Consider the following 24571-nt stretch of genomic DNA (forward strand, 5'->3'; position numbering starts at 1 on the left):
TCACGGGCAGAACGTACGAACTCCGTACAGACAGCACCTGTAGTCGGGATCGAACCCGAGTCTCCGGCACTGCATTCGCTGTGAGGCAGCAATTCTACCGCTGGGGGCACCGTGACGCCCATGTAAACTGCATGTAAATTCTGATCAGAAAATTCCAATGTACCACAATATAAGGATTGACAATCCTGGGCATTCTGTTGTGAATACCACCAGATGCCAGGGTAAATACTACCAAATTCCAGGAAATTCCACTGGAATAATTACACACTCAGGAAAAATGTCATTGGAATTTCCAGATGTTTCAGTATCTGCAATGTAAATAGTGGCACATTCCATGTAATCTCTAAATTCCAACCTGCACCTAGCTTTTCCAGTGCAAATACTGGTTCATTCCTGGAAGTTACATTGTAACTGCAAACAGATTCGAAGAAATCCTAAATGTAAGAAACAACACTCTGGGATATGACGTGCAAATATTGGCTCCATTTCAGGAACAGCAAAATATTGAATAAATAAACAGAATAACTGTAGGTTACTCCCACTACATATCATTAAATCCCCCTTATAAAGCAGCATCTTCCAGTTGATGCTTCAGTGCATTCTTTGACTAATTTTGGAAATACTGGCACGACTCAACAAATCCGATTTTGTAAAACAGCACGTGGAAATGTTTGCAGTATCTCCGAGCATATTCCAGAAGGATCTACCATGTTTACAGCACACCTGATGTGGATCATGACATATGTGGAGAATTGTTACCATAAAGTGCAGTCATAGAGTCTTACAACATGGAAATAGGCCCTTCAGCCCAATTTGTCCATGCCGACTAAAACGCCCATCTATGCAAATCACATTTACCCGCATTTGACCCACATCCCTCTAAACCTTTCTTATCCATGTACCTGTCCAAATGTCTTTTAAATGTGGTGACAGTACCTGTCTCAATAATTTCCTCTGCATTTTTAGCTTGTTCCACTGGCCTACTACCCTCTGTAGGTAATAGTCACCTCTCAGGCTCCTTTTAAATGTTTCCTGTCTCATCTTAAAGTTATGCCCTCTTGTCCCTGGTTCCCTGTGAAAAAGACTGCGTGCATTCACCCTACCTATTCCCCTCATGATTTTATACACTTTTGAAGCATCACCCCTCAGTCTTCCACTTTCCAAAGAATAATGTCCTGGCAAAAAACTCAGTGGGTCAGACAGAATCTGTGGAGAAATAAAGCCCTAACCTGCCCAACCTTTCCTATAACTCAGTCTTTCCAGTCCTGGCAACATCCTCGTGAATATTTTCTACACTCTTTGTACCTTAATGCCATCTTTCCTATTGCAGGGTGACCAAAACTGAACACAATATTCCAAATGCAGCCTTCCCCAGGGTCTTGTACAACCGTAACATAACATCCCACTGCTCATTATCCTGACCAATGAAGGCCTATGAACCAAAAGCCTTCTTGACCACCCTATCTACCGGTGTTGCCACTTTCAGGGAACTACATGCCTGCACTCCTGGATCCCTCTACTCCAAAGCATTCGAATGGCCCTTGCCATTCACCAAAGTCTTATACAATGGAAACATAACATCCCAATTTCTACATATAATGAAAATAGACACAAATTGCTGGAGTAACTCAGCATGTTAGGCAGCAGAAATAGGAGAAAAGGAATAGGTGACATTTTGAGTCAAGACCTTCTTCAGATAGTGAGTCAGGGTTATTTCTTGGACATAGGTCAGAAGGAATTGGACCAGAGGGGACAGCATGGAGTCGAGGTCTGTGGAAATGATTTCAGTGGGGCAGGAGCAGGCAGAAACTCATGGATCTGCCAGGGCAGTCCTCTTTATGAATTTTGGGGAGAAGGTAAAACCAGGCCGTGCGGGACTGGAGAACAATAAGGTTGGAGGCTGTGGAGGGCAGACAGCTGGAAGTGATAAAATCAGAGATGATCCATGAGATAATGGCCTGGTGCTTATCTGTGGGACTCCCTGACTCTCAGTCTGGAGGATCTCGGCCCGAGATGTTACCTTTTCCTATTCCCCAGAGATGCTGCCTGACCTGCTGAGTTAATCCAGCATTTTGTGTCTAACTTCGGTGTAAACCAGCATCTGCCAACACATTCTATACTCAATGCCCTGACTGATGAGGGGCAGAATGCAAAAAGCTTTCTTCACCACCCTATCTACCTGAGAGGCCGCTTTGAGGGAACGAACACGTTCCAGAAAAAAAATGTTGGGAACGTACACGTGATCATAGAGGTTGTTCTAGATGCAGTGACCTATTTTTACAATATTTACAATATATAACAATGATTTGGATGATGGAATTAAAAGTAACACTAGCAAGTTTGCAGATGACACAAAGCTGGGTGGCAGTGTGAACTGCGAAGAGGATGTTAGGAGGTTGCTGGATGACTTGGACCGGTTGAGTGAGTGGGCAGATGCATAGCAGATGAAGTGTAATGTAGATAAATGTGAGGTTATCCACTTTGGCGGCAAAAACAAGGAGGCAGATTATTATCTCAATGGTGTCTGATTAGGTAAAGGGGAAGTGCAACGAGACCTGGGTGTCCTTGTACATCAGCCACTGAAAGTAAGCGTGCAGATACAGCAGGCAGTGAAGAAAGCTAATGGCATTTTGGCCTTCATAACAAGAGGATTTGAGTATAGGAGCAAAGATGTCCTTCTGCAGTTGTATAGGGCGCTGGTGAGATCACATCTGGAGTATTGTGTGCAGTTTTGGTCTCCTAATTTGAGGAAGGACATCCTTGCTATTGAGGCAATGCAGCGTAGATTCACGAGGTTAATCCCTGAGATGGCGAGACTGTCATATGAGGAAAGATTGGAAAGATTGTATTAACTGGAGTTTAGAAGGATGAGAGGGAATCTTATAGAGACGTATAAAATTATGAAAGGACTGGACAAGCTAGTTGCAGGAAAAATATTCCCAATGTTGGGAGAGTCCAGAACCAGGGGCTACAGTCTAAGAATAAAGGGAAGGCCATTTAAAACTGAGGTGAGAAGAAACTTTTTCACCCAGAGTGTTGTGAATTTGTGGAATTCTCTGCCACAGAAGGCAGTGGAGGCCAATTCACTGGATGAATTTAAAAGAGAGTTAGATAGAGCTCTAGGGGCTAGTCGAATCAAGGGATATGGGGTGAAGGAAGGCACGGGTTACTGATTGTGGATGATCAGCCATGATCACAATGAATGGCGGTGTTGGGTCGAAGGGCCAAATGGCCTCCTCCTGCACCTATTTTCTATTTTTTTATGTTCCATTGTCCACATTAAAGTCTATTAGGTAATTGTATTCCAAAAATTTGTAATGCTTTGAAAACATTCCTGAACCGTTTCTGTGTGCTCCCGGAAATCTCCTGGTATGACAGAGTTCACAGTGCAAGTTTCAGAACTATAACGTTGGGCTTGTGAATGCTTTGACCCACCGTTTTGAATCAGCGGAGCAGCTGGTCGATCCACTGCCTCACAGCACCAGAGAACTGGGTTCCATCCTGACCTTGGGTGCTGTTTGTGTGTGTACAGTTTTCATGTTCTCCCTGTGATCGTGTGAGTTTCCTCCGGGTTATCCGGTTTCCTCCCACATCTCAAAGACGTGCGGGTTTGTAAGTTAATTGTCCCTCTGTAAATTGCCCCGAGTGTGTCGGGAGTGGATGCGAAAGAGGGAGAACATGGAACCAGTGTGAACGGATGATCGATGGTCGGTGTGGACTCGGTGGGTCAAAAGGCCTGTTTCTAAGACATATCTTTCAATCATCAATCTGAAGATTCCATAACACATTCTATAAAATACCACAAAAAATATTCACAGCAGCCCAGGTTGTGCACTTAATGTAATAACTGAAACATTGCAAAATAATTAATTTAAATAAAGAAATGGTCAATGAAATTGCACAGTAAATTATTTTATTGGAATTTGACCCACTGTTTTGAATCAGCGGAGCAGCTGGTCGATCCACTGCCTCACAGCACCACTGGAACTTAGAAGGATGAGAGGAGATCTTATCGAAACGTATAAGATTATTAAGGGGTTGGACACGTTAGAGGCAGGAAACATGTTCCCAATGTTGGGGGAGTCCAGGACAAGGGGCCACAGTTTAAGAATAAGGGGTAGGCCATTTAGAACTGAGATGAGGAAAAACTTTTTCAGTCAGAGAGTTGTGAATCTGGAATTCTCTGCGTCAGAAGGCAGTGGAGGCCAATTCTTTGAATGCATTCAAGAGAGAGCTAGGTAGAGCTCTTAAGGATAGCGGAGTCAGGGGGTATGGGGAGAAGGCGGGAACGGGGTACTGATTGAGAATGATCAGCCATGATCACATTGAATGGCGGTGCTGGTTCGAAGGGCCGAATGGCCTCCTCCTGCACCTATTGTCTATTGTCTATTGTCTATTTGGTCTGAGACGCCCGTGCCTAAGTTCTCCAGGAAATTGCATTGTAATTAATCACATTCCCCATGAAATTTAAATATACGTTTACATTGGAGGAAATTCCTTTGTAAGTACTGACACACTTCAGGAAAGGTTAGTACAATTGTTAGTACTCAATAAATAAACCCTGTGTTATTCAAACAAACTTCAAGAAGTAGCTTGAAATCACCAGTGTACACTCTGATAATCGTTGGCACTTTCCAGGAAATCCAATTGTAAATAGTGATTCACTCCAGACATTTGCATTGCCAATAATGATTCAGGGATATCCCGTGGATTAGTGGCACTGCAAGATATCCCAATGTTAGTACTGATACATCTCTGGAAATCCCAAAATAAGCATAATAATATTGCCAGGCAACATGTTCATAAATATACTTCATCCATCAGTCAATCAAACAACTCCCCCGCCCCCCCCACCTCATACGGTAACCACCTATCACTTACCAGGCTTTGTCCTGCCCCCACCCAGCATCTCCCCCCCCCCCTCACTCCAATCAGTGGGAAGAAGGATCCTGACCCAAAACAACATCTATCCATTTTCTCCTCAGATACTGCCTGACCCGCTGAATTACTCCAGCACTTTGTGTTTTGCTCAAGATTCCTGCATCTGCAGTTCATTGTGTCTCCAAAAATATTATTGGTGTTGGTGGATTATGGTCGTGCGTATCATGACACAGTGAAAAACTTTGTTTTACGTGCTCTCCTGGGAAATCATACTCTGCACGAGATGTGCAAAAGAGAAAAAAAACAGAGTGCAGAACACAGGCACTCCCCGACTTAGGAAGGATTATGTCCTGGAGCCACTTGCAGGACAATCCCCTGTCCTACTTAGGCGATTTTTTAGGCGACTGCAGGTGACTAGGCTGTCGCCACATGGTCGCCGGGGTATCGCCTGTACGGTCGTAAATTGTCTCCAAAGAATCATAGCGTTTTTCTGATCGCCGCTGGATTTTGAAATGTTTAAAAAATTTCGGCGACTGTTGGTTTGACGCCAATGATCGTAGCTTGACGTCTCCTGACGTAGGTGCTGTCGTAGGTTGTCGCCAGGTTGTCGCCAGGTGATGTAGGTTGTCGCCGGTGCCGACTTCAGTGGATTCCATTGGCGACTACTTACGTCAACCTACCTCAACCGGCAACAGGTACCAGCGTCAAAACCGGAGGCGAAAATGACGTGAACTGTCTTCAGTTATCGCCGCCAGGGTCATATCATATCATATCATCATATCATATATATACAGCCGGAAACAGGCCTTTTCGGCCCTCCAAGTCCGTGCCGCCCAGCGATCCCCGCACATTAACACTATCCTACACACACTAGGGACAATTTTTTTTACATTTACCCAGCCAATTAACCTACATACCTGTACGTCTTTGGAGTGTGGGAGGAAACCGAAGATCTCGGAGAAAACCCACGCAGGTCACGGGGAGAACGTACAAACTCCTTACAGTGCAGCACCCGTAGTCAGGATCGAACCTGAGTCTCCGGCGCTGCATTCGCTGTAAAGCAGCAACTCTACCGCTGCGCCACTCGTAGCTTGTCATAGCTTGTCGCGGGTAGACGTAGGTTGACTTCAGTTGTCATAAGCTGTCGCCTGTGTGGTCGTAGGTTGTTGTAGGCGCGGTCATAGGTGGACGTCCTAAGTCGCCGCGATTGGGTCGCCGGTTGTCGGTAGCTTACCGTAGCTTGACGTCGACTAGGTGGTAGGTTGTTATGGCTTGTCATAGACATTGTCGTGGGGAGGCGTCCAGTCGCCATTTTTTTGGCGACCTGCTGCGACTATGACAGTCGCCTAAAAAATCGCCTAAGTGGGACAGTAGGGACAATTTATAATTTTTTTTACCAAAGCCAATTAACTTACAAACCTGTACGTCTTTGGAGTGTGGGAGGAAACCAGAGCGCCTGGAGAAAACTCATGCAGTCACAGGGAGAACGTACAAATTATGTACAAACAGTACCTTCAGTCATAAAGAGCCATAAAGAGTAGAAACAGGCCTTTTGGCACAACTTGACAACATCAACCAACATGACCCAGCTACATGAGTCCTGCCTGTTTGCGTTTGGCCCATACTCCTCTAAACCTGTCCCATCCATGTACCTGTCCAAATGTTTCATAAACATTGTGACAATACCTGCCTCAACTACCTCCTCCGGCAGTTCGTTCCATACACCTACTACCGTTTGTGTAAAAAGGTTGCCCCTCAGGTATCTGTGAAATCTTTCCTCCCTCACCTTAAACATACTGTATATCCTCTGATTCTCAATTCCACTGCTCTGGGTAAAAGGCTCTGTGTGATTACCCAATCTATTCCTCTCATGATTTTGTACATCTCTATAAGGTCACCCCTCATCTTCCTGCACTCCAATGGATAAAGTCCTAGCCTGCTCAACCTTTCCCTATAGCTCAAGCCATCGAGTCCTGGCAACATCCCTATAAATCTTCTCTGCACTCTTACCAGGTTAACAACATCTCTCCTATAACAGGGTGACCAAAACTGAACACAATACTCTAAATGGGACCTCACCAATGTCTTGTAAAACTGAAGCATGACCTCCCAATTTCATCCTCCTGCCCTCCAAGGAATAAAATCTTGGGCAGAGCAGTTGATGAACCAAGCTGTACAGATACTTTGAAAACATGGCTTTGATGCAAAACCTATCAACTTTTAAATCGCTGTAATCCCATTGTAAAGATTTTTTGTTTAGTTTGTTTTATTATCGTGTGTACTAAGCTACAGTGAAAAGCTTTTGTTACGTGCTAACCAGTCAGCGGAAATATGATATATATGATTACAATCCAGCCATCCACAGTGTACCGATACATGATAAAGAAACTAACCAGAATAACATTTAGTGTAAGATAAAGTCTAGTCCGATCAAAGATAGTCCGAGAGTTTCCAATGAGGTAGATGAGGTCAGGACTGCTCTCTAATTGCTGGTAGGATGGTTGAGTTGCCCGACAACAACTGAGAAGAAACTGTCCCTGACTCTGGAGGTGTGCGTTTTTACACACCTGTACCTCTTGCCTGATTGGAGAGGGGAGAAGAGGAAGTTTCTGGGGTACGACCCGTCCTTGATTATGCTGGTGGCCTTGCCGAGACAGTGTGGAACAGGAAGAACTAAGGGAAAATGTAGGAAAAGTTCCAGGATTCCCTCTCCAATTACATACACCTCCTGGACACCCTATAGTCCAGGAAACCTTGCGTTAACTGTGTGACATTTTACAGGAATTCCCTCTGCAAATGTTTGACAAAGTCTGCAAATCACACCCCAGAAAAGGTGGATCTAAATTCCAACTCATTCTAGATCCAGGAAATCCCATGTTATACGCTAACGTTTTAACGTAGACTTTACCAAAAATTATGGCCAGAATCCAATAAGTATTGTTCACACACACCAGGAAATTTCACTGTTAATTAAGTCTGACATACTCCAGGAGATAGAGGCTACAAATACATTCCAAGAGATTCCCTTGTAATCGTTAACCAGTTCAGGAAACCAAATTGTAGATGGTGAAGCTTTTAAGCAGATTGCAATGTAAATATTATCTAGTAATTCGCAGAGTAAATACTGAAACAGTCTACTGAACCGTGGGGGAATTCTAAGCCGTGAAGGAAATCCTATCTGACACATTCCTGAAAATCATATTGATTCATGCAGCAAATCCCATTGAAAACCCTTGGCACAGTGGCAGAGACTAATAGCACCAGGAAACCAAAGGCAATCGGACTTTAGATGCTATCTGTGAAGTGTTTGTACCTTCTCTCCAAAAACACGAGGAAACCAAAGACGATCAAACTTTAGATGTGTAGGAAAATAACTGCAGATGCTGGTTCAAATAGAAGGTAGGCACAAGATGCTGGTGTAACTCAGTGGGACAGGCAGCATCTCAGGAGAGAAGGAATGGGTGACGTTTCGGGTCGAGACCCTTCTTCAGTCTGAAGAAGGGTCTCGACCCGAAACGTCACCCATTCGTTCTCTCCCGAGATGCTGCCTGACCCGCTGAGTTACTCCAGCATTTTGTATCAAACTGACCGTTTAGAGTTTGTACCTTCTCTCCATGACCATGAAGGTCTCCATTTTCTTCCCACAGCCTGAAGATGCGCTGGTAAGTTAATTGGCCACTGTAAATTTCCCTTCATGCAAGTGAAATAAGTTAGGGCCAGTCTCGCCCTAGTCACTCTCTCTTCTCTCCTCTCCCACCAGACAAAAGATACAGAGGTATGAAAACACACACCTCCAGATTCAGGGGCATTGTCTTAGACAATAGGCAATAGGCAATAGGTGCAGGAGTAGGCCCAGCTGTTATCATGTAACTGAACCATCCTATCACATCCTGACCTCCCATCTATCTCATTGGAGACCCTCAGACTATCTTTAATCGGGCTTTGCTGGACTTTATCATGCACATAACATTATTCCCTTTATCCAGTATCCGTGCACTGTGGGCAGCTTGATTGTAATCATGTATAATCTTTCCGCTGACTGGATAGCACACAAAAAAAACTCTTTTCACTGTACGTCGATACATGTAATAATAATAAACTAAATTAAACTAAGCACATAACAATAATAAACCTAAACCAAAACCTAAAGCTAAAGCTTTTCACTGCATCTGGAGACATTTGACAATATTGGGCGGCACAGTGGCGCAGCGGTAGAGTTGTTGCCTTACACCACCAAAGACCCTGGTTCGAACCTGACAATGTACGGGCTTTGCATGTTCTCCCTGTGACCTCGTAGGTTTTCTCCAGGTACTCCGGTTTCCTCCAACAATCCAAAGACGTGCAGGGTTGGAGGTTAACTGGCTTTTGTACATTGTCCCTAGTGTGTATGACAGAACTAGTGTACAGTGTGATCGCTGGTCAGCGCAGACTTGGTGGGCCGAAGGGCTTTTTCCATGATGGATCTTTAAGCTAAGCGAAGCTAGTTTTTTTGCTGACTGGATAGCACGCAACAGAAACGCTTTTCACCGTACCTCCTACCACGTGACGATAATAAACAAAACTAAAATTAACACATGACAATAATAAACCTAAACCAAAACTGTATCAGGGCGGCACAGTGGCGAACAGTAAACTTGCTGCCTTACAGCTCCAGAGATCCGGGTTCGATCACGAACATGGGTGTTGTCTGTACGGAGTTTGTAATTTCTCCCCGTGACCGTGTGGGCTTTCTCCGGGCGCTCCGGTTTCCTCCCACACTTCAAGATGTATATGTTTACAGGTTAATTTGTCTTCAGTAAAAATTGTAAATTGTCCCTAGTGTGTAGGATATATTCTACACACTGATCAATGGTCAGCACGGACTAGGTGGGCTGAAGGGCCTGTTTCCGTGCTGTACATCTAAACTAAACTAATGACCATCTTCATGAAACAATTTCATATTCTTTTCCCTCTGTTCTTTTGTGTTGTTGCTTCCAATTTTACCATCCCCAGAATTCTAGGCAGTCATTTCCCTGAAGCTCAGTTATCAAGTCTGAAGAATTACTGCACAGTGGGGTTTCATGTATTGCCTCTGTTCTTAATTAAAACCAGCGACACCACTTACTTTTTCCAGTGGTGATGATAGGTTATTGGCCTCAGGGGTTCTTTGGAAGATTTCTGCTGTGTTTTGCAATTTCACAATTTTTATTGAGTTGCTCGCAAAGATTAAAGTCACGAGTGCTGGTTCAAATAGAAGGTAGACACAAGATGCTGGTGTAACTCAGTGGGACAGGCAGCATCTCAGGAGAGAAGGAATGGGTGACATTTCGGGTCGAGACCCTTCTTCAGTCTGAAGAAGGGTCTCGACCCGAAACGTCACCCATTCCTTCTCTCCTGAGATGCTGCCTGACCCGCTGAGTTACTCTGTAAAGGTCTGTAAAGGTCGGGAAGTTGGAGAGTGGACCACCATTGGCTGAAAGTAAGTACCTGTTAATAGTGGTAGAAACGGCAGTTTAAAAAGAGCGCCAATAGGGCACTGTTAATCAGTCTGTAAAGGTCGGGAAGTTGGAGAGAGGACCACCATTGGCTGTAAGTGAGTGGGAATCACAGTGCAATAAGTCAGTCAGAAGAGAATATGTGGATTGGTTGATCATTTAAGTGAGAAGTCTGGTAAATTGGACAATCAGGCAATTTAAATTGGTGATATAAGCAAGACTTGCAAAAGGGTGCAGCCCTGTCCGGGTGCAGCCCAGTGAGCACCGCACCGCACCGCACCGTCATTCAATGCGATCATGGCTGATCACTCTCAATCAGTGCCCCGTTCCTGCCTTCTCCCCATACCCCCTCACTCCGCTATCCTTAAGAGCTCTATCCAGCTCTCTCTTGAAAGCATCCAACGAACTGGCCTCCACTGCCTTCTGAGGTAGAGAATTCCACACCTTCACCACTCTCTGACTGAAAAAGTTCTTCCTCATCTCCGTTCTAAATGGCCTACCCCTTATTCTTAAACTGTGGCCCCTTGTTCTGGACTCCCCCAACATTGGGAACATGTTTCCTGCCTCTAATGTGTCCAATCCCCTAATTATCTTATATGTTTCAATAAGATCCCCCCTCATCCTTCTATATTCCAGTGTATACAAGCCTAATTGCTCCAGCCTTTCAACATACGACAGTCCCGCCATTCTGGGAATTAACCTAGTGAACCTACGCTGCACGCCCTCAATAGCAAGAATATCCTTCCTCAAATTTGGAGACCAAAACTGCACACAATACTCCAGGTGCGGTCTCACCAGGGCCCGGTACAACTGTAGAAGGACCTCTTTGCTCCTATACTCAACTCCTCTTGTTATGAAGGCCAACATTCCATTGGCTTTCTTCACTGCCTGCTGTACCTGCATGCTTCCTTTCAGTGACTGATGCACTAGGACACCCAGATCTCGTTGAACATCCCCTCTTCCTAACTTGACACCATTCAGATAATAATCTGCCTTTCTATTCTTACTTCCAAAGTGAATAACCTCACACTTATCTACATTAAACTGCATCTGCCATGTATCCGCCCACTCACACAACCTGTCCAAGTCACCCTGCAGCCTTATTGCATCTTCCTCACAATTCACACTACCCCCCAGCTTAGTATCATCTGCAAATTTGCTAATGGTACTTTTAATCCCTTCATCTAAGTCATTAATGTATATCGTAAATAGCTGGGGTCCCAGCACCGAACCGTGCGGTACCCCACTGGTCACTGCCCGCCATTCCGAAAGGGACCCATTTATCCCCAGTCTTTGCTTTCTGTCTGTCAACCAATTTTCTATCCATGTCAGTACCCTACCCCCAATACCATGTGCTCTAATTTTGCCCACTAATCTCCTATGTGGGACCTTGTCGAAGGCTTTCTGAAAGGCGTTATGGGGAGAAGGCAGGAGAATGGGGTTAAGAGGGAAAGATAGATCGGCCATGATTGAATCGCGGAGTAGACTTGATGGTCCAAATGTCCTAATTCTGCTCCTATAACCTATGAACTTATGAACTTATGGATGATTGCAGATCCATTTCTGTGACCAGTACACAAAGAGTCACTCGGTTTGGATACTATATTGGATCATAAGTCCCAGGGTAACATAGAGTGGAAAATACAAGTGTGGACTCCTTCAAGGCTGAATGTTGGTCATGGCTCTGACAAAAGAAACACTGTGTAGGAAGGAACTACAGAAGCTGGTTTAAACAGAAGATAGACAAGAAATGCTGGAGAAACTCAGCAGGACAGGCAGTATCTCTGGAGAGAAGGAATGGGTGACATTTCTTCAGACTGAAAGTCACGGGAATTAGGAGCGAGAGATATAGACAATGATGTCGAGAGATATCGAACAAATGAATGAAAGATATGCGAAATGTAACCATAATAAAGGAAACAGGTCATTGTTAGCTGTCGCGAGATGAGAACGAAAATATATGAATATTGATTTCTCTAACTTCAAGTAACCCCTGCTTTCCCTCTCTCTCCATTCCTCCTCAACCCAAGCTTTTCATTCTCACCTTGCTACAGCTGACCATGACCTGTTTCCTTTCTCATTGTCACTTTTTTGCAGATCATTCATTCATCTGTCCTACATCTGTCAACATCATCGTCTATATCTCTTGTTTCCCTTTCCTGTGACTTTCAATCTGAAGAAGGGTCTTGACCTGAAACATCAACCATTCCTTCTCTCCAGAGATGCTGCCTGTCCCGCTGAGTTACTCCAGCATTTTGTGCCTATCTTCAAAAGATACACTGTGTTCATTGAGGAACTGATTAAGCCACGGCTGGTCTGTAATCATGGCATATGTTCATGTTACTCCAGTGAGGAGACCACAGACATTTTGGCTCCAGAACCTCTCAACATGTTACTGGAAGCTTTGAACACTACAAATCACTAGCTTTCTTTCATCCTCTTATTTTTAACCTCAAGTGTAGAGCAAAAGTTTACATTAGGTGGTGGATTTGGACTTGAAATGTTCATTTTTAACTAAAAATAACAAATTGAAATACCTTGAAATTCTACTTAAAAGAGTATTTGGGAATTCCTTTCAACACTGATTAAATCCTTTAGTCTTTAGACTTTAGATACAGTGCAGAAACAGGTCCTTCGGCCCACCGAGTTCGCGCTGACCAGCAGTTAACCTGTACACTTCCACTATCCCACACACTAGGGACAATTTACTATTTCAAAGCAAATTAACCGACAATTAACACACTCTTTGGAGTGTGGGAGGAAACCGGAGCACCCAGGAAAAACCCACGCGGTCGCAGGGAGAGCGTACTAACTCTGTACAGACAGCACTCGTAGTCAGGATTCAGCCTGGTCTCTGGCGTTGTAAGTCAACAACTCTGCCTCTGCGCCACTGTGCCATCCTTGCGTCAGTTATATAATTTATAACGTCAACCTTAAAATGTTGCTTTTAAAATGCAACTTGTAAAATGTGGACATGGAACAGAAAGAAATAAAGAATAGGAGTGGGGTGATTTTTTTTTTAACCATTTCCATCATTCAACAAGACCTTAGCTGATCTCAAGATTCTTGGATCTCCATAATGCAGAGGCTTCCAGGGTGATAACAATCACCAATGAAATGTATCTGGAGTATAGGCACGCTGTCATTTAGGAAACCCGGCAGTCAATTTAGCTTAGAAATACAGCATGGAAATAACTCCACACCGACTTCATCGACTCCACGCCGATCATTGATCACTTGTTCACACCAGTTCTATGTTATCCCACTTTCTCATCCACTCCCTGCACACTGACAATTTGCAGAAGCCAACTAATGTACAAACCCGCACGTCTTTGGGATGTTGGAGGAAAGTGGAGCACCGGCGGAAAAGTGCACGGTCACAGGGAGAACGTTCAGACTCCACACACACACACAGACAGCACCCGAGGTCAGGATTGAACCTGGGTCTCTGCTGCTGTGAGGCAGCGACTCTACCAGCTGTGCCATCCCATACTTGTGCATCGCATGCTCCCATGCACCAGGTCCTTATCTTTATTTCGCCTATCAGTTGCCAGGCTTTGTACCGATCCCACTTCTTTCATGCCCCTACTACAATCAGTATGAAGAAAGGTCTCGACCCGAAACGTCGCCTATCCGTGTCCTTCAGAGATGTCGCCTGTCCCGCTGAGCTACTCCAGCACTTTGTGGAGGTGGTTTGGCTCTATTTTAAGCAGCGTTCTTTTTGAGATAAACTTACCCTGCATTCTTTGTGATTGCATCATTGAGCTGGGCCCAGGACAGATCTTCAGAGATATGCATTGCTCAAGAACTGCAGATATAATAAGAAACCAAAAATCACTTGCAGGAATCAGGCATCCCGGTAAATAATTATTTCCTCTCAGCCATTACCATGCTAAGTGGTTCCTGAGCAGCCGGTAAACAAAAGCTAAATATAACCCGAAGGGATTGTGGCTTCACAGTGGAGATAACGTGTTGAAGCAGCTGAAACTGCAACCGCTGCTGATAATGGGTCAGAATTTTCCCACTGCTACTCTTGGACACACTGGGCAAGCTTTCCCTTTGCAATTTAAAAGGTGTACTTGCAAATATTTGACCAATTATTCTTGAAGTACAGTCTCTCAGTGTTTGGAAAGTTTAGTTCACAGATACAGCATGGAAACAGTCCCTTCCAGCCACCGAGTCCACACAGGCCATCAATCACCTCTACACTAGTTGCATACAGTTTAGAGGTACAGTGAGGAAACAGGCCCTTCGGCCCACCAAGTCCACTCCACCCAGCGATCCACACACACTAACACTATCATCCACACACTTGGGACAATTTACAATTTTACTAAGCCAATTAGCCAATTAGTACGTTTTTGAAGTGTGGGAGGAAACCGGATAATCCCGGAGAAAACCCACACAGGTCATGAGAAGAACGGACAGACAGCACCCGTGGTCAGGATCGAACCCAGCATAATCAAGGATGAATCGCATGTTGGCCACTCTCTCTTCGGGCAAAAGGTATAGAAGTGTGAAAATGCACACCTCCAGATTCAGGGACAGTTTCTTCCCAACTGTTATCAGGCAACTGAATCACCCTACCACAACTGTGGAGCAGTCCTGAACTACTATCTGCCCCATTGGTGACACTCGGATTATCCTTGATCGGACTTTACTGGCTCTACCTTGCACTAAACGTTATTCCCTTATCATGTATCTATACACTGTAAATGGCTCGATTGTAATCATGTATTGTCTTTCCGCTGACTGGTCAGCATGCAACAAAAGCTTTTCACTCTACCTCAGAACACGTGACAATAAACTAAACTGAAATGTCTCGGATCTTGCGATAAATGGCAGGTCCCAACCCGAAACCTCGACTATCCATTCCCTCCGCAGATGCACATTGACCCTTTGAGTTCCACCAGCACCTTATGTTTTGACGAGATCAGAGGACATAAGTTTAAGGCACGAGGTGAAAGATTTAATAGGAATCTGAGTGGGTGTATGGAATGAGCTGCTGGAAGAAGTAGTTGAGGCAGAAACGATAACAATACTTAAAAGGCATTTGGACAGGTAACATGGATAGGAAAGGTTTAGATGGACATGGGCCAAATACAGGCAAGTGGGACTAGTCTAAATGGTCGGCATGATCAAGCTGGGCTGAAGGGCCAGTTTCTGTGCAGTATGATTCTATCATTCATGAGTTAATTGTATTCATGAGTATTTAATTGTCATAGACGGGATAGACTCGGCTTGTACTCGCTGGAATTTAGAAGATTGAGGGGGGATCTTATAGAAACTTACAAAATTCTTAAGGGGTTGGACAGGCTAGATGCAGGAAGATTGTTCCCGATGTTGGGGAAGTCCAGAACAAGGGGTCACAGTTTAAGGATAAGGGGGAAGTCTTTTAGGACCGAGATGAGAAAGTTTTTTTTTACACAGAGAGTGGTGAATCTGTGGAATTCTCTGCCAGAGAAGGTAGTTGAGGCCAGTTCATTGGCTATATTTAAGAGGGAGTTAGATGTGGCCCTTGTGGCTAAAGGGATCAGGGGGTATGGAGAGAAGGCAGGTACGGGATACTGAGTTGGATGATCAGCCATGATCATATTGAATGGCGGTGCAGGCTCGAAGGGCTGAATGGCCTACTCCTGCACCTATTTTCTATGTTTCTATGTTTCTATATCCAACAGAACAATAAAAATCTTACTTGCTGTAGTTCCAGAGGCCCATTGAACAAAACAACGGTAATGATAAATATACAAGCCCACCACCGATTTTCCGGCAACTGATGGTCCGGCACCTCCTTTAATCTGGACAAAATTACGAGAGCACACTTGAAATCCCCCCCCCCCCCCCCCCCCCCCCCTCACCCCACAAACCGCGTCGGAACTTCAGCACCGATCGGCGGGTCGAATTTGCCGCCTGCGGCTGGGGCTCTGGAACTCCAGCTCGGCCCAGAGGGTTGTGGATCTGTGGCATTCTCTGCCACAGAAGGCAGTGGAGGCCAATTCACTGGATGTATTCGAGGGGGAGTTATATTTAGCTCTGAGGGCTAAAGGAATCGAGGGATATGGGGAAAAAGCAGGAACGGGGTACTGATTTTAGATGAACAGCCATGTTCATATTGAATGGTGGTGCTGGCTCGAAGGGCCAAATGGCCTACTCCTGCACATATCTTTCTATGTGTCTATGTTTCTATCCGTTCTCACAGCTGACACCCAAGACTGACTTTGCAGGCTGTATCTCAGACCCTAGGCAGACCGTCCATCCCGGTACCGTTGGACTCCTCTCAGAGGCCGTGACTTCTGTTGGTTCAGCAAAACGGATAGTCCACAAAGGCTCTGCAACCAAGGATTCCGGAAAGTCAGTGGTGGGCCTGTACAATAAATTACTGGTTATTCCTGATAAGCCAGAGTCTAACAGTGACAACGGAGACATAAAAAAAACTGCAGATGCTGGAATTTTGAGTAAAACACAAAAGTGCTGGAAGAACTCAGCAGGTCAGGCTGAATCTGTGGAGGGAACGGACAGGCAGCATTTCGGGTCGGGATCATTCTTCAGACTGGGAGAGGCGCGAGAGCTGGAAAAGAGGTGGGAACGGGACCTCCAGGTGAGAGGGTGATGAATGATAGGTGGATACATGTGAGAGGTGACCGCTGATAGGTGAATTCACGTGTGGAGGGGGGGGGGTTGATTGGCAGATCGGTGGAGTAAGTGACAACACCGGAGGTGAAAAGGAGACAAAAGGGTGTCAGTACTCTGTCTTTTGTTCTGCATTCTAACTTTTTTCAAATGGGTAATACCACACATCTCCCTTCTTGCAAATACACGTTACGAATTGCCCACAGATCACCTCCGATTGTTATTGTGGAAGCATAAAACTATCAGTCTACAGATTAAGCTGCAAATATATGCAGACTATATTTGATATTCTGGTCCAATAACAGTCACGTTACCATATTAACCACGGGTTGCCTTGTTGCCACGGGAACGCCACATTGGTAGAACATCCTTTTCTATCCTCAGTAGCCTCTGCAGGGTTGAGTCTATGGAAACCCTGCCTGTAGGGAAGAGTCAGACGGTGGTGAATCCCATTGCCGCAGACTTAGGCCATTCGGCCCATCAAGTCTACTCCGTCATTCAATCATGGTTGATCTATCTTTGCATTTCAACCCCATTCTGCCCTTTTCCCTTAATGCCTGACACCCTTACTAATCAAGAATCTGTTAATCTCCGCCTTAAATACATTCATTGACTTGGCCTCCACTGTCATCTGCGGCAATTAAATCCACAAATTCCTCCTCGTGTCCTTTCTAAAGGTATGTCCTTTTATTCTGAGGCTATGGCCTCCTAGACTCTCCCACTATAGACAATAGACAATAGACAATAGGTGCAGGAGTAGGCCATTCAGCCCTTCGAGCCAGCACCGCCATTCAATGCAATCATGGCTGATCACTCTCAATCAGTACCCCATTCCTGCCTTCTCCCCATACCCCCTCACTCCGCTATCCTTAAGAGCTCTATCCAGCTCTCTCTTGAAAGCATCCAACGAACTGGCCTCCACTGCCTTCTGAGGCAGAGAATTCCACACCTTCACCACTCTCTGACTGAAAAAGTTCTTCCTCATCTCCATTCTAAATGGCCTACCCCTTATTCTTAAACTGTGGCCCCTTGTTCTGGACTCCCCCAACATTGGGAACATGTTTCCTGCCTCTAATGTGTCCAATCCCCTAATTATCTTATATGTTTCAATAAGATCCCCCCTCAACCTCTACATATCCACTATGTCCAGGCCTTTCACTGTTTGGTAAGTTTCAATGAGGTCCCCCCCTCTTCCTTCTAAACGTTCTTTGACCTTTGGATGCGATGCTTTGCTTCTTTGGTGGCTAATTCTTCCACGAATGTTCCCAAGTCAATTCGCCCCCACTGATGTCATGTTTTCCCGCTGCTGCTAGATGTACTGGAGAAGCCTGGCGATGAAGGTTCTGTGGCGATTCAGAAAGCAAAGACACTGTACCAGTCATGCACGAATCAAAGTAAGTGACGGTCCTGCCATTACTCCAGCTGTTTCCCACCGTAGCCCTGACTCGCACTAACATCTCTCCCTGTGTTTACCTCAGCGGCCATTGAGAACAAAGGCGGGAAGCCATTGATCGCCATGCTGAAGGACCTGTCTGAGTGGCCCGTTGCAACAGATGACTGGGAGACTACTTACGGTAAGATCTCAACACAGCTCCACGTAGCACAGTTTAATGTCCAATCAAAGCTGCCGGTTTAGTGCATAGAACGTACCTTCAGAATGGGGATGAGGAGGAATTTCTTTAGCCAGAGGGTGGCAGATCTGTGGAATTCATTGCCACAGACGGGCGGCACAGTAACACAATAGGTTGGCACAATGGCGCAGTGGTGGAGCTGCTACCTCACAGCACCAGAGACATGGGTTCGATCCTGACTACAGGTGCTGCCTGTACAGAGTTTGTACATTCTCCCTGTGGCCACATGGGTTTTCTCCGGGGGCTCCGGTTTCCTATTGTCCCTAGTGTGTAGTATAGTGCTAGTGTACGGGGTGATTGCTGGTCTGCATGGACTCGGTGGGCCGAAGGGCTTGTTTCCGCGCTTTATCTCTAAGTAAAGATGACTGTGGAGGCCAAGTCATTGGATACTTTAAAAACTGAGATTGATGGTTCTTGATTAGTAAGGGTGTCACAAGGTTATGGGTAGAAGGCAGGAGAATGTTTAGTTTTGTTTTGTTCATTGTCACGTGTACCAGGGTACATTGAAAAGCTTTACCTGTTGCATGCTAACCAGTCAGTGGAAAGACTCAGTGGTCTCAGACAGCATCTCTGGAGAAAAAGAATGAGTGACGTTTGAAGTTGAGATCTTTCTTCAGACCCGAAATGTCACTATCCATGTTCTCCAGACATACTGTCTGTCATGCGAGTCACTCCAGCATTTTGTGTACTTTTATGTATTAACCATTATTTGCAGTTCCTTGTTTCTATTTTCTTCAATCTACGCCACACACTGTCACACTGTAAGATCGTGAGACATAGGAGTAGAATTGGAGCACACTCGGCTGTTCGATCATGTCTGATTTATTTTTCCATCTCATCCCAATTCTCCTGCCTTCTCCCCATAACCTTTGACACCCTTACTATTCAAGAATTCCAAATGTATTTTAAACGAGCGGGAAGAGCCACTACCTTACAGCACAAGAGTCCCAGGTTCAATCCTGACCTTCGGGTGCTTTTTGTGTGGAGTTTGCACATTCTCCCTGTGACTGCGTGGGTTTCCTTCGGGTGCTCTGGTTTCCTCCCACATCCCAAAGATGAGCGTGTTTGTAGGTTAATTAGCTTCTCCAAATCGCCCTTAGTGTGTAGGGAGTGGATGCGAAAGAGCGAGAACATAGAAATTTTAACATAGAAAAGTACAATATTATCGCTATATGATAATTATGTTAACATATAACATAAAATGGGTGATTGATGGTCGACATAAACTCGGTGGGCCAAAGGACCAATAACAACATTTAAAAGACGTTTGGACTGGTACATGGATAGGAGAGATTTAGTGGGCCAAATGTGGGCAGGAGGGACTAGTGTAAGTGGGGCACATTGGTCAGCATGGGCCAGTTGGGCTGAAGGGCCTGTTTCCTTGCTGTATGACTCTATGACACTCTATGACCTGCTCATGCATCAAAAGGTTCCACATTGGCCAACGCATATTCCTCTCCTCTAAGTCAACGGCATCTTATGAGATTAATTTCTGGCTTTGATGTCCAAACGTGCTTGCTTGCATTCGGACAAGGAGTGCGACTTCCTGTAATCCTGCTCACATTTGCCTTTGGGAGGGAGAGAAAATATATTCATGTTACTGAAGGTGAAAAGGTTTTGGAAGATTATAAACTCTATTTTCTTTCTTCCAGGTAAGACATGGTCACTTGAGAAGATCCTATCAACAATGAATGCCAAATATGGAAAACGTGTCCTTATCGACTTTTATGTTGGAACCGATGACAAAAACTCAAATGTTCACATCATCCACGTGCGTGCCTTTTTTGAGAATATTTTTTGTTCAATGGTCCATTTAGCTAGTTTGTTTAGTTTAGTTATTATTGTCATGTGTACCAAGGTACAGTGAAAGGTTTTTTGTTTGCGTGCTATCCAGTCCAAGAACAGATAATACATGATTACAATCAAGCTGTTAACAGTGTACAGATAAAGGATAAAGGTACAGCATTTTGTGCGAAGATATTGTTTTGAAGTCCGATTAAAGATAGTTCAAAGGTCTCCAATGAGGTAGATGGGAGGTCAGGCTGATGAGAGGACAGTTCAGTTGCGTGATATCAGCTGGGACGAAACTGTCCCTGAATCTGCAGGTATGCGTTTTCAAACTTCTGTTCTTTCCAAAGAGGTGCGGGTTTGTAGGTCAATTAGTTTCTGTAAATTGTCCCTTGTGTGTCGGACTGAACTAGTGCATGGGTGATTGCTGGTTGGCGCGGACTCGGTGGGCCAAAGGGCCTATTTCCACACTGTATCTCTAAACTAAACTAAACTAAACTAAACTGATGGGAGAGGGAGGAAGAAAGAGTGACCGAGGTGTGACTGATCCTTGATAATGCTGGTGGCCTTGCCGAGGCAGCGTGAAGTGTAGATGGAGTCAATGGAAGGGAGGCTGTAAAATATTGTTTCTGTTTGGAGTAGAACAATTTCAAAAGCATATTCTGAGCTAAAGATGGCAGGTCAGGGAGGATTAAGACCTTTGATTATAATCAGTGCAGAGGCAATAGAGGAAAGTGTGGGAGTTGTGGGAGAAGAATATAATGGGAATAGATATCCAATGTCAATCTAGGGGAGGCAGAATCAATACTAGGGAGACACAGGCAACTACAGATACTGGATTCTTGAGCAAAACATAAAGTGCTGCAGGAACTCAGTGGGCCAGGCAACATCTGTGGAGATGACGTTTTGGGTTGGGAGCCTTCTTCAGGCTGATTGTAGCATGAGCGAGAATGGTGGAAATGAAAGTTGGGGCAGGACAAAGCCTGGCAAGTGATAGGTAGCCACAGGTTGATTGGCGAAAGAGTAGAGTAAGTGACAAAGGCTAGAGGTGAAATGGAGACAAAAGGGTGTCAGATCCCAAGGATGATTGTGTTAACGTATGAGGAGCGTTTGAAGGCTCTGGGCCTGTACTCGCTGTAGTTTAGAAGATTGAGGGGGGGGATCTCATTGAAACTTACCAGATCATGAAAAGCTTAGCAATAGTGGACGTGGGAAAGAGAGACTAGAATCAGAGCCACAGGCGGCTATGGAGGCCAAATCATTGGTTACTTTTTAAATGGAAGTTGATAGGTTCTTAATTAGTAAGGGTGTCAAAGGTTACAGGGAGAAGGGAGGAGTTTGGGGTCAAGAGGGAAAAATAGTTCAGCCATCATTGAAAGATGGAGCAGACTGGATGGGCTGAATGCCCTAATTCTGCTCCTATGACTGGTTTTGTAGATTGGAGAATTAAAGAAAGCTGTAACCGACAATCTATTAACCCCACTTTAACTTTTGATGAATTCATAGATCGATCAGCCTAACCTTGGTATGCCTTCCCGGGATTACTATGCGTGCACAGGAGCATACAAAGAGGTAGGTGATTCTCATTTTAACATTGGTCATTATTCTTGAACAAAGAATGTAATGTTAATCAGTCGGGAAAACATAGAAACATAGAAAATAGGTGCAGGAGTAGGCCATTCGGCCCTTCGAGCCTGCACCACCATTCAATATGATCATGGCTGATCATCCAGCTCAGTAACCTGTACCTGCCTTCTCTCCATACCCCCTGATCCCTTTAGCAAAAAGAGCCACATCTAGCTCCCTCTTAAATATAGCCAATGAACTGGCCTCAACTACCTTCTGTGGCAGAGAATTCCACTGACTCACCACTCTCTGTGTGAAGAAATGTTTTCTCATCTCGGTCCTAAAAGACTTCCCCCTTATCCTTAAGCTGTGACCCCTGGTTCTGGACTCCCCCAACATCGGGAACAATCTTCCCGCATCTAGCCTCTCCAACCCCTTAAGAATTTTATATGTTTCTATAAGATCCCCCCTCAGTCTTCTAAATTCCAGCTAGTACAAGCCTAAGTACAAGATTTGATAAATGAAGGAAAGCTTATAGGAATGCTCACAATCAAGGTTTGGTGTACACTTCCATTAGCACGATGGTAAGTTTCCAATCATCTTCTTTCTAGTCCCCACTCTGGTAAGGGAGGAGGCCCAGGACAGAAAGATCAGAATGGGAATGGGAAGGGGAGTTAAAATGGTTGGCACCAGGGAGATACAGCAGACCTTGGCAGATCGAGCGCAAAAGTTCAGAGAAACGGTCGCCTAGTTCGGAGAAACGACACGGGTGGCACAGTGGCACAGCGGTAGAGTTGCTGCCTTACAGAACGAGAGACCCAGGTTCAATCCTGACTGTAGGTGCTGTCTGTATGGAGTTTGTACGTTCTCCCTGTGACCACGTGCGTTTTCTTCGGGTGCTCCAGATGCCTGCCACACTGCAAAGACGTACAAATTTGTAGCTTATTTGGCTTCGGTAAAAAAATTGTAAATTGTTCCTAGTGTGTAAGATAGTGCTAGTTTGCGGGGTGATCGCTTGTCGGTGCGAACTCAATGGGCCGAAGGGCCTGTTTCCGTGCTGTATGTCTAAATAAAAGAGTCCTTACTAAGATGGATAGGCAGGGAATGGAGGGTTATGGCAGTGCAGGCAGGGGATATTAGTTTAACCTCGCTGTAAAGGCGCCCACATGGGGAACACCGAATACAACGGATAAGGTAAGAGGAGATGCATTGGGACTAGATTTATACAACAATAAGCAAACATCGTATTGAGGAGCTTGGAGTTATTCACCATATGATGAAGAAACCTGTAACAGACTGATACCTGTAGACTGATACCTGTAGACTATCAAACTGAAAGGTGCCACAGTTTAGCATTGGACTCCCTGAGGTAATACGACTGAAATAATTCTTAGTTTCATTCAATGATGATTTCATGATACTTTATTGTCACATGTACCTTGCTACAGTGAAATGCTTTGTTTTGCATATAACCCAGTAAAATCGTGCAGTAAACCTCTCCGAGGCAGTACACAAGAGTCGCCAAAGTTTCTGGTGCCAACAAAAGTTACAAAAGTTCACCAAACAGTCCCATCTTCTGCCTGCCACTGCACTTGGCAACAGGAGCCCCCAAGCCATCCGCCCCCCCCCCCCATTCTCAGTAGCCCCCTGACATGTCCCCGTTCGTTCTCGGCTCTCACCTATCTCTACACGACCCTCCTCACTCTCCACGCCCCTTCTCACTCTCTACGACCCTGCTCACTCTCTACGGCCCTCCTCACTCTCCAAGCCCCTCCTCACTCTACGACCCTCCTCACTCTCCACGCCCCTCCTCACTCTACGACCCTCCTCACTCTCTACAACCCTCACTCTCTACAACCCTCCTCACTCTCCTTGGCCCTCCTCACTGTCTGCGACCCTTCTCACTCTCTATGCCCCTCCTCACTCACTACAGTGCTCACTCTCCATGACCCTCCTCACTCTCTACGACCCTCCTCACTCTCTACAACCCTCCTCACTCTCTACGACCCTCCTCTGTCTACGACCCTCCTCAATCTCTACGTTCCTCCTCTGTCTATGGCCCCAGGGCCGTTTTTACAGCATTATGGGCCCCCGGGCAAAGCAGTGTACTGGGGCCCCTACCGTTACTCTCCCCCACCCCCCTTTCCCTACCAGCCCCCCCCCCCCCCCTGTCGTGCCAGTGAAAAGCACTTACCGAAAAGCAATTAGCGATGGACTTAGGGTGCTACATTGTTGCGAAAAGCACTTACAGATCGCTGTGAGAAGCATTTGGGACCGAAAATGTTGCGAAAAAAGCACTTATTGAACCTACATTTTTAAAGTAGTATTTATTTATTGCAAGTCACTTAACATACACAGATCAGCATGGGGCCCCTATGCTCATGGGTCCCCGGGCAAGTGCCCATCAGGCCCATGCGTTAAGACGGCCCTGCATGGCCCTCCTCACTCTAAGGCCCTCCTCACTCTCTATGATCCTCCTCACTCTCTATGACCCTCCTCACTCTGCGATCCTCCTCACTCTCTATGACCCTCCTCACTCTACGACCCTCCTCACTCTCTATGCCCCTCCTCACTCTCCACGCCACTCCTCACTCTCTACGA

The 24571-nt window shown here is 45.4% G+C and overlaps 1 protein-coding gene across 4 annotated transcripts in view; it reads left to right on the forward strand.

Moving 5' to 3' along the window:
* LOC144599524 (neprilysin-like) overlaps positions 1-24571 on the forward strand; it is a 125998-nt gene that overhangs the window by 36271 nt on the left and 65156 nt on the right. For all 4 annotated transcript variants that reach the window (XM_078410518.1, XM_078410517.1, XM_078410516.1 and 1 more), the window contains exons 5-8: positions 18299-18379; positions 18464-18559; positions 20269-20387; positions 21911-21976. In XM_078410518.1, the coding sequence (XP_078266644.1) occupies positions 18299-18379; positions 18464-18559; positions 20269-20387; positions 21911-21976 (362 nt within the window). The remainder of the gene's footprint in view (positions 1-18298; positions 18380-18463; positions 18560-20268; positions 20388-21910; positions 21977-24571) is intronic.

This window comes from Rhinoraja longicauda, chromosome 13 (assembly GCF_053455715.1).
Source record: "Rhinoraja longicauda isolate Sanriku21f chromosome 13, sRhiLon1.1, whole genome shotgun sequence".
Lineage (NCBI taxonomy): Eukaryota > Metazoa > Chordata > Chondrichthyes > Rajiformes > Arhynchobatidae > Rhinoraja > Rhinoraja longicauda.